Consider the following 12,063-nt stretch of genomic DNA (forward strand, 5'->3'; position numbering starts at 1 on the left):
TAAACACCCAGCTGGCTGCTGGCAGTGCGCTCAGTGCACACATGGCTAATGTACATATTTAAATAGCTTGCTTAGTTGGTTCCTGCAGACTGTGGGCTAAAAACAAAAACAAAAACAAAAGAAGAATTGTCACTGTATGATGTTGCTTCTTTTAAAAATGTGTAGTAAAAAAAAAAAAGGTTACCAGCATTTATAGACATCCTAAGGATATACTGTGTCTGCTTAGTCTTGGGCAATTCTGTCAACCTCACTTAAAGAACATCATGATTTACATATTTTTAGGCACAGCCTGTAACAGTTATCACTACTCAACATTATCATCTTCATATAACAAAGACAATCCCAAGCCTTTTAAAGCAAATAAACCTGTTCATCTTTTACTGTGACAAAGAACATTTTCTAAAGGAAACTTGAGAGTTCTCAGTCTTACTAGTTAAAACATGAAGAGACTGGTTATTTCGTTTTTTAGTAACATTATCCTCGGTATTCCAGCGCATGGCAGAGATGACTGTTTCTTAACAGCATGTTCGGTGGCAAAAGAGCACATATATGTTCACCTCCTACTTATGAATGCCAGTTAAGTTTACAAAGTAAGTTTACTTTCTGGAGTTCAAATAAATTACCTAGTTGAAGAACTCCTTTGTCATGTAAGTGCATTAACCTATTCCACCACACTGATAATTATTAATAAAAGCAAAAGCACAATATTATTAATACAAAAATGGAATCACAATAATTTAAAAAGTAAATCAAAATCAATCCCTAAATCTTGGGATTGGGAAAAGTGTCTGGAATTGGATTCCATACTCCAGACCAATTGCTTGTGTTCATATCATACAGTGAGTGCCCATCAACAAGCTTTAATTGTCATGCACCTCATTAACATGAGCAGGCAACTGCACTTTACCATGTAAGCACTTTGCTAAAAGTAATTTTTGACTGCCTGATATAAATATCCCCTTTATACTTTCAACAAATTAGCTTTTGGAAATAATCACTTCAAAACAATGTGCTTATTCTGGCTGGATTCGACACCACACAAGACACACATAGCATTTTACATCGTCTCAGCTCAAGTGCTCAATGATAATGCCCCTTTATCTAATCTCCATTTGTGACCCCTGGTCCTTGTTTCTTTTTTCACGTCTAAAAAGTCCATTGAGTCGACATTGGTTTGGTTTACATGCAACTGAAAATCGACTCTACAGTCATGACTGTGTGACGTTGTTACGCAAATACATCACGAAACAGCAAAAGGACGTCCTTTTGGCAGCATGAGTTTAAAGGCAGGGTCAATAGCTTTCTCAAGATAAAAATAGCTGTATAACCCACATAAACCAGAGCAGGAATCATGCTTGTGGCTCACGAGATTTCAGCAGTCAAGATCCTGTTTTTTTGTTTTTACTTAATATCATGTAATCTCCAGCAGAAAGGCTGTACAAAACATAGACACCCCCCCAACACACACACTGTATATTTAGGGACTACTTCAACACTAGAACCGCCACGGTTATACTCATACCTACAACCGCCGGTATATTTTAAACACCATCAATATTAAAATGAAAGACAAACTATCGATACAACTCAAAAGTTTTATTCAAGCACATCATAACAAACACCTGCACAGCCAAAATACTATTTAATTGAATAATTAAACATAAAAGGGTTTATTTTCTAACTTATCACATATAAAGCACTATTTCAAAAAATAAAAAACTATAATACAAACATTCCAAAAGAAACTAGTGTGTAAACTGGTATATGCACATAAAAAAAAACTAAAAAACAAAAGTAGTTTTTAATCTAAAATGAAAGTAACATGATTTATCTTGCGTGTGTCACTTGCAGAGACACTTACAGAATCCAGGTTGAGCTGCTGCAGCCTGCAGCTTTGTGGTTTTCTGGTCAAAATGTTACTGTTGCAGCGCTGTGGCTAGCTTCAAGATGAAATCTTGTACAAAACAAAGGAATTGATGGCTGCCAGGTCCAGTAGAGATAACAACAGGCTTGTACGTATATATACAAAATAAAAACATGTATTGTAAAAGGTGGTTCTAGTGTCAATGAAAAGTAACTTCGATGTTCCACAAATATAAATTCTAAGTAGTAAAACTATAGAAATTATATTTTACATATCCTCTTTGCACTCTTTCTAGAGCAGCAATATCTTTTTTTGTAGTGAGGTGACCAGAACGGAACACAATATCCTAGATGAGGTCTTACTAATGCATTGTAAAGTTTTAACATTACTTCCCTTGATTAGAATTCAACATGTCTAACTTCTAGGTCTTTTTAATAGATTCCTCCTTCAATTTCAGTATCTCCCATATGGTATTTATAATGGCCATTTTTATTGCCTGTGCGTAGTACCTTACACTTTTCTTTATTAAATGTCATTTGCCATGTGTCTGCCCAATTCTGAATGCTGTCTAGATAATTCTGGCCATTCCTCCTATTTCTGTGTCATTTGCAAATATGATAGTGTACTTGGAATAAAGACAGCTTGGTCAGTAAAGTCAGAGAACACACTGTAACTGTGTCTTTTATATACAGTAAGTAGGATAGATTAGCAATTTGGATTAACACTTTGAATAATTAAACTGCAAAAAAATTCTGTAATAATGCAATTCATGCTCATTCCCTAATCAAAACAGGCCATTATCGTACCCCTGATGTTACGATTTTTTCATTTCAATGATACATGAAATACTCCCTTGTGTTGCAAGTTTGCAGTATTCACTTTGTTGATTACAGCGGTATAAAAGACATTTCACTACTGATGGCACATACAAATAAATATGTAAAGACAGGCAATTTAAAAGATACAGCCTTGCCATCTGTATTTAATTTTATGCTGTATGATCACAAAAGCTGTGACTGTCGGACACCAACAACAAATGAAGAAAAACACGATCAGAGTTTAGAAGGCGGCGACGGTCTTGATATTCTGTTTCTGTTTCTGCATATAATAAAATATATATATATATATATATATATATATATATATATATATATATATGGGGTACTTTTGCAATTTTGCTGACTACTGTACGGATATTTTCTCAACACTGGTAAACTCACACATGCACACCAATTACGAAGAACACGTAAACATTTTAACTGCACCAAAACCACTGACATTTATAAAAAGCGTGACAGAGCCAAAAACAGGATGTTGAAATAATACTGCTATATTATATATAGGGCTTCTGTTTTTCGGGTTTTATTAATTGTATTTTCCTGTGCTTATTTTTTTATTTATTTTTTTAGCTATTTTCAGTTTTATAAATCTTTTTTTTTCGGGGCTTTCGTTTTTGATATACTGCATGAAATTGGTTTTTTAGTTACTTTCTAAACTGCTTGGGCGTTTTTTTTTTCATCTGTCAAAATATGTATAGTAGTAACTCGACAGTACTTGCACACTTAAGTTGTAGCTTCTTTCCTTTGCTGTCTTCCACAATGAAATCCTTATGGTCACGGGTGCATTCTTCAGGGATTTTTGTATGTAGGCATTTTTGTACATTTTGCCACAATTCTGCTTTAAATCTTCTGTATCTTAACTGATACGGCTTTCTGCTAACAAGCCTCCATCCTGGTTGTAATCTCGTTTTAAATCATTTTAAATGTAGGAATGTGCTGTCAGTAGTTGGGGCGGGTTTAAAGTATTCAGCATGCAATCAATGATAGATACAAGTCAGGAAGACGGGACATTGCCCAGCAGCACTGGGAAATGTATTTATTATTATTTTTGTAGTAGGTTTTATTTTTTAATGGGAAAAAGGTTTCCGGTGTTTACTGACTATCCACCGATTTCATTTGTTTTGTATCAGGGGTGTTTTATCGGGTTTTATCAGTTAAAATCAGAAGCCCTAATTATATAATAAGGTTTTGTATTTACTCCCTCCCATGTTTTACCTTGTATAAATCCTAGTGCAACTGTATTTTCTTTTCATGCGATGCAATTTGCTGCACGATCTAAGACGAAAGTTAGTTTTTTCCCCCCCAGACAAAAATAAATGAACTCATGCATAAATTAAAAACCAAAAGTAGCAAGTTTGATCTAATTTCCTCAGAACATGGATCCAGTAATTTTACTGACAGTTCCTTGAAACAAGAGCGACTCAGCTCAGCAAAGCCTGACACTAGGGAGTAGAACATGTGATGTATCATGAAAGCGATTGGATCTTCACTAAACAACTACAGGATAATGTACTATCCTTATACACATTAGTACAGTTATAACCAGGGCTTAATTCATATAACTAACATCTATTGAAAACTTAACAAGCAAAACTGGAACGAACGTTCACAGGCTCATCTGCTTCAGAATCATATCAGTGTGAAGAAGTTCATAATTCAACGGGATATTTTTCTCCTTCTGGCATTCATTCATCTTCTACAAAAATGTCTTCTACCGTATTTCTTTTAGACCAGTAAGCGTTCTCGGTCTTGCAAAATGACTTAGAAACCCCTCTGGTAAAGACTTGCGCTTTGATGCCATGGTCTACGGTAATCTCGAGTAAACACTGCAACCACAGATACTGAAATGATGCACTGCATCCAAAAACTCAACTCTATTAGTTAGAAGCATTAGTGAAATACATTTTGATGGTTTGTCATGCCTGAAGTTTGTCACACAGATATTGCAATACAGCAAATGTTTTGTTTGTTTATAAACATTTTGGGTGATTTAGTAATTTGTAGAACTCATTGTGGTCACTTTGTGGCTCGGCAGAAAAAGAAAAAAAGGTTGCTAAAAAAATGAAATAAAAATATCAATCTTGAACTACAGACTGGACTAACTGTTGTGTGTTTGATTGTCTGAAGTCTGACAAATATTTTTTTATGGTAATCTGAAAACAAACAACATACTTGTCACAGTGCTCTGTGCAAATACGTCACCAGACGAATTTCTCTGAAATTATAATGGGCCTCTGCAAAGGGTTAATGGCTATTCAATTTTTCTTCACTGGACCCTGCATTAATAATTGTATGTGCTAATGCAGAACTTCAAACAGCAACTTTGTTACAAGTTTAAGGCTTTTAATTCCCATAATGATATAAATGGATTGGAAGTTAGTTGACTGACTGATACATTTGACTGATATTAACCACAGTATGAAAAACAAACTAGCTGTTATTAACAGATGGCCATTTTTACAGATAGTGTTTTTTATAATAAATTTTTAATAAAACTTTTGATCCAACTGCTATTCAATAGGGTAGCAGATCTTAGTTCTATTTTATTTTCTACCCATTTTAGGTTGTTATTGCCTTTAGAAATACTAAAAGTTTCAACTATAAGTCTTTTTAATATCTTCAAAATGTTAGACATTGAAAATGAAAAATACTTCTAGTCTACATGTTTGTCATTGAATTTTAGTTTCTTTTAGTAATTCTAAAGCAGCGATGCTGAGTTATAGATATTATTGCACTAATGAACTATGAACGGACAACCAGGTGATGACAATTACAGAACTTGTTGGTTAGTGTGGTCTAAAAAGGGAACATTTCGTGAGCTTTCTTATGGACTCCCACTATACCCTGAGGCAATAAAGTTTGATGATAACAAGCTGAGGGTGATATTTACGTGTTATTGAATGTGTTTGACTTGTTATTACTTATATAGAACCAAAACACTAGTCTCCCACTACAACCAGACAAAAATCAAATGTTAAACCAAATGTAGTACATGTGCCTCATCTGGTTTGACCCCCACTTAGCAACAATGATCTTTTGTCTGATGCTGTGACTAACAGTGACATGCCAAGACTACTTGTTGAATCTGCAAAGGTACTCACTGTAACATCAAGCTTCTGTAGTGCAAAGAGCTGGTGGTCCACCTGAACCGACCACAGCAGCTGATCAGAGCTGTCCATTAACTTCAGTGTGCCTGAAATGGAGGGGAAAAAAAGTCAAATGAACTTGCCGTAGGTGAAAGCATCACCTGCACAGGAAGTCTGAAGATTTTTGGTTGACAGTTTAATTTGTCAGACTAAATAACTGGTACAAGGTTAAAATAACAAATACTGCCAAGCATGCTGATTAGCCATCATAAGCACCCCCCAAACAGTTCTTGTACAGTACTGTGCTGTATTGGTAGGACAATTATGTGTCCTGAACACAGACAGAACTAATGATTACAGCTGAAGGCGCATCCATTTTAACATTTAATTTTCCATTTTTTTGTTAGCAAACACTGCCACAAAGAATATATTCATAACAATTATGCACACACATCATTACATCAAAATAAAAAAAAAAAAAAAAAAAAAAACAACTCTTCAAATTAAAACACTTCACAAATGTGCTGTACAGGGGTCCAAATTATACCCTTTTGGCTCCTAATGAAGTTATCTTTAAGGAATCAGTTCATTAGGAACCCAGCAAGAGTTCACCATCAAACAGCCATGGATTGTGAATTGCAGCTCAATTACTGCACACAAGCAAACTAGAAATGGGAGTTTTTGTAAATAAAAACAAAGTATTCACAGGGGCTTAAGCAAAAGGGAATGTCACATAAGATCAAATTGTTTGTTAAAATTAAGGAAACTGATATGGTGACAAAATGATCTGTAAGTCTAGAGGTTGAAACTATGTGGCAATGAAATAATGGCTAATATCTGACCAACACCAGAATAAGAGCGTAGTATACCAAGAAGCTACTGTATATCAATGCATGTGGCCAATATCACTGATCTGGCCAGAGGTTAAAGCAATGTTTCAGTGAAAGGACAAAAGCAGTAATGGAACTTAAAATCAAAGAATACAGCTATTTATATAACCCTGCAAATCTTAAGTCATTCAAAATGATCTAGACAGCATCCAGAACTGGGCAGACACATGGCAAATGACATTTAATAGAGAAAAGTGTAAGGTACTGCAAGCAGGTAATAAAAATGTAATTATAAATATCATACGGGAGACACTGAAATTGAAGAAGGAATCTATGAAAAAGACCTAGGAGTTTATGTTGACTCAGAAATGTCTTCATCTAGACAATGTTGGGAAGCTATAAAAAAAGGCCAACAAGATGCTCGGATATATAGTGAAAAGTGTTGAATTTAAACCTAGGGAAATAACATTAAAACTTTACAATGCATTAGTAAGACCTCATCAGTTCTTGTCACCTCGCTACAAAAAGGACATTGCTGCTCTAGAAAGAGTGCAAAGAGCAGCAACCAGAATTATTCCGAGTTTAAAAGGCATGTCATATGCAGACAGGCTTAAAGAATTGAATCTATTCAGTCTTGAACTAAGAAGACTATGCGGTGATCTGATTCAAGCATTCAAACTTCTAAAAGGTATTGACAATATCAACCAGAAAAAAGAAACAAGGACCAGGGGTCACAAATGGAGATTAGATAAAGAGGCATTCAGAACAGAAAATAAGAGGCACTTTTTTACACAGAGAATTAATTGTGAGGGTCTGGAACCAACTATGTTGTTGAAGCTGACACCCTGGGATCCTTCAAGAAGCTGCTGATGAGATTCTGGGATTAACCAAATGAGCAAGATGGGCCGAATGGCCTCCTCTCGTTTGTAAACTCTTTTATGTTCTATGTTCTTACGTAAACCACTTTGCCACATGGGATGTCAGAACACAGGATCATGGATGTGAAACAACAGCGCATGCTCCAATATTAATTTTTTTTTTCTACATTACCATTACCTATAGCAGATAATGTGTATTCACTAGCCATATAATGATGGCAAAAACCCCTTGATTAGTTTTAAGTAATTTTTTTTTTTTACCCATTCGTTGTTATTATTTAATTTTCGGTTATTTATTGGTTTGTTTTTTTAAAAAAAAAAGGTACTACTATTTATTTAAGAACATTTTAAAGAAAATAAAAATTTCTAACAAGCTACGAACATAAAGTTGTTTTTAGTAGTCATTTTATTTATGAAGATGTAAAGATGTGACTTCATTTATTTATTGTCGATTTCATTTCAGTTTTGACAGTTTGTAATTAAAGTGGTGTACACCACTTTTCTCATGCATGAGTTATTTAAGTGTGTATTAACGCTTCTTTAAAGACAAGATTTTTACAGGATTTTTCTTTTCTTTTTTTTTTAATTTTTTCATTTCAGAAGCTTTTTTAAAGTCTGGTTCAAAATTAAACTAATTTACTGGACCCTTGTGTATACCAGACCTGGGGTCAATCATAGTTATAATTAGAACTGTAGGAGGGCTAGTCTTTGCCGTCACTGTCTCTGTTTAATATTATCAGTTTAACAATGGTGCTCACTGGCACAGCAACAGTAAAAGGAGTCTTCTAAACAGAAGCGTGCTTGAAGAGGATTTTGAATATGGGGATCCATATTTTTACAAATCACAGTTACTTTAAATTTTTAGTGTGTTTACTTGGTAAACTAGCGAGTGAGTAAAAAAAAATATAATGGGACATCGTCTCGTGAATATATCATGCGAGTAAGCCGAAAACCTTGCTACACAAGCAAATTAGGCTATGCACAGGGAAACCCCTTTTACCAAGCGCAATGTACATTAGTTGGAAATCTGTTTTTTCCTCCTTATGTCGCTGCTATTTTTGTAGCAATTTTACAGACAATTATAAACTTGCTTGATGCATGTATGGAAAGAGGGCTTGCTCACATAGACCCCATTCACACTCGTGATTTAAGACCGCCTTTTCTCATATGTGATCGCTCCAAAAAAGAAAAGGCAGCCCAGGGCTGGCCTAGATTTAGGCCACCGTTTCAATGTGCTCCAAGGCCTGCAATCCGGGATAAGGGCCGGCCTTCACATATATATGAACGCAAAACAGACTTAGGGCCGTTTTTCATATCACATGACCAATTTGATTAAGCAGCTTAGTAACAGGGATCCTAGGAATCCATTTGCTGTGGAATAACTTTTTCTATGATGTCAGAGATTTTTGAGTTTTACATTTGCGGAAGAGCAAAAAACACAAGGCTTTTTTTGTTCGTTTGATAATAACCAAATCTACACACGTACCATATATAAACATTAACACTGTCAGCTTTGCCTTAAATTTACATGAACATACCTATCTAATAAAACTGCTTCCAGTATTCAAGTTCAGTGTTGAATGAGGCCTCAGTTTACTTCAGTCAATATCCAGAGCTATTCTAAGATCCCGAAAACAACAACAATCACTCCTAAATACCGGATCAACGAGTTTTGCAAGGCTGAATTTCACATCGATTGTAGGCAGACCACTGTACAACACATGGGAAGCGCTAAACATAAATTGAATGAAAGGAAACATAAACAAACAGCAAACTTGCAATTCTTTTCTGTGCTCAACACCAGTGTCTCATGACAATCTGGGAACTATTTGCAATATTTTAATTAAAACAAACAAACAAACAAAAAAAAAACATAAGTTTGTTTTACTGATTAATGGCACTGGTAAGCTTTGTAACTTGCTTAGCATTTGAAAGTGTAACAATTTGTATTTTCACTAATATTTCAATGCCTGTTATTGTGATTATTATTGTTGATGTTATACTACTGGCGAAAGAGCAGCAGTTTATTATGTAAAGGTGTATGTTGTTGTATTGCTGTATTTAGATTAGGGTGCTTCCCCTAATGAAGCTTATGTTACAGTGAGGGTTTTGTATAGCCATATGCTCAGTAATCTTCCAAGAGAATGGGGTAATGTTAATGTTCAATCTTTAATGGTAATGGAAAGGGACTAGAGAATAATAATGACAATGATAATAATGAACAGTTTAACAATTGTGTTTATAAACAAAGATGGTAAACAAATACATATAAAATGAGAAGAAACATGTGTAATGTAAATTATATGAATGTTTATTGTAAATGGAATGCATGTTAAATAGTATATTTTTGTATAAAATGATTCCAGGTGTATTAATTAATTATTATTTAACAGTGTGTCTTTCCTTAGGAGGGAGCATTAGTAGTAGGTGGTCAGTTGTGAGCTTGCCTTTGGAATATCAGTCATTGTGTACAATCTGTTAGTCATTTGCAATCTGAGTGAAGTATCCATTACGAAAATAAATATTTATACCTGTAAACACCTGTTTCCTGCATTCTAAATACCTCTGTGTTCTTGAGGGAATAATGTGATTGTGAGTGGGGGTAAGCTTGGACTGTCATCCCATTACACACCATAATATTATATATATATATATATATATATATATATATATATATATATATATATATATATTATATATATATATATATATATAGATACACACACACACAATAAAATTGCTACCGTGCTGCACTGAGAAACATATATAAGAAACACCTGCTGGGCCCTGGGCCAACAAAGTAGTGTGAACGGGGTCATAGCTCAGCATCGCCTGCATCTCGCTTCTCTTTTCTTAGATCCCTCTCCCTTTCCCATTAATTACCCTTTCAAATTAAACTTCTGGAGCCTGTGTGCAAAGGTCTCAATTTCCTCCTACACATCCCCTCTATAATCCCATAATTATGCATATCTTGGTGTGAGACAAGTGCAGATGAAAAGGCAGGCAACACAGGAAGGGGTGCTCAGCCCTGTTTAAGGGAGAAGGTTGGGGGCAGCTTTGAGTCAGAAGCACCTGCCCACGGTCCTAGTTCCACCTTTTTTCTCTGCCCTCTGCCCTGCTACCTGCCATAGCCAGCTATTGAGCACAGCTTTCAGGCAGTAGGGTAAAAATCTTGGGTAGGTGGGTGGGGGACGACAACATGAAAGGGAATTAATAATACCGTGGAAGTATGGGAGAAATGTAAAATTATCTGTAATGTAAAACAAAAAAGGCATTTGCTAATGATTTTAAAGATCAGATCAACGTGAATATGGCTTGTTTGACTTTAAGCAAAATACATTTTAGTTGCTGGTAGGGACTTAAAACACTACAATCTGCAGCAGTTGTAATCAGGTCACAAAAATTGGGACTCAAGTCGAGTCACTGAGGAGTAAGACTCTAGTAGAGTCTTTGACATGCCAAGCTCGAGTCGAGTTGAATCACAGAGTCTACTCGAGTCAATTCGATTCATTAGCTCTGATAGTTTGATTTAATCAGATTCATTTTACAGGAGATTAGCAACGTATAAGTAAAAATAAAATAATATTTCAATATTTCATTTAAAAATACAATATTGAGATGCACAATAATGTGGTCATGCTTGCCCCACTGGTGTTCACCATTAAACCACCATGATTTCTGCCTTGTATTTTGTCTCCATTTCAGTGAATTTGATTCTCTGGCCTATTTATAAGCAAGTTTTTCACCATTTCTCAACAGTTAAACTCCCTGATAGTTTTTTTCAAATACATTAACCATATGAAAGGACATTCTGTTGCATTTAATTTGATATTTGATATTGAGACCTTGCTTCTAAGCTTAAAACATAGCAGCTACAAAGGAAAACAGTCCAAGTAATGCAGCTGAGGCAAAATCAGAGTTTTAAAACCACTGCATACTCGCAAATATATGTTCCAGTTCAAAATCAATAAACTCAAACTAATTTGCTTAATATTACAGAAAGAAATGTATCTTGAAAGACTAAGAGTTTTGCATAATAATGCATGTTATAAAATACTGGGAAGTAATTTTCGTTATTCTTAGATTTAAAAAAAAGGGGGTTGTTCACTAATGCGTTGAAAGAAATAGTGAAAATATTTCACAAAGAACACATCACACCATAAACCCTTTAACAACTTATACTTTGAACAATGCAATCCCAGCTGTTTATCAGTAATACTAAAAGGTCAGTTGTATTTTAAATAACCCTAATAACATAAAAGCACTGGTATTGTAGCTGCTTTTTCATAAACACATGTACAATATTCCAACAGCACAAACATTTATTTTTATTTCATTTTTTTTTTAACTGGTGTAATAATTAATCTGTTCACCCACTATAACAAAATCCACAGACCACTTCTTAAAAATTCAATTTAGGATTGCTATTACAAAGGGGATAGACATTTATCCAACCAAGCTATTTCAGTTTTAATTTTTAATAAATTTTCTACAAATTTCTAGAATTTTTTTTTCCACTTGGAAGTTGTGAGGTAGGATGTGTAAATGAATGAAAAAAAAAAAACT

General features: G+C 34.7%; 1 protein-coding gene across 1 annotated transcript in view; it reads right to left on the reverse strand.

Annotated features, from left to right (window-relative positions):
* itfg2 (integrin alpha FG-GAP repeat containing 2) overlaps positions 1-12,063 on the reverse strand; it is a 48,563-nt gene that overhangs the window by 16,338 nt on the left and 20,162 nt on the right. Inside the window, exon 9 of the mRNA XM_041257147.1 lies at positions 5,805-5,896. Within this exon, the coding sequence (XP_041113081.1) occupies positions 5,805-5,896 (92 nt within the window). The remainder of the gene's footprint in view (positions 1-5,804; positions 5,897-12,063) is intronic.

This window comes from Polyodon spathula, chromosome 8 (assembly GCF_017654505.1).
Source record: "Polyodon spathula isolate WHYD16114869_AA chromosome 8, ASM1765450v1, whole genome shotgun sequence".
Lineage (NCBI taxonomy): Eukaryota > Metazoa > Chordata > Actinopteri > Acipenseriformes > Polyodontidae > Polyodon > Polyodon spathula.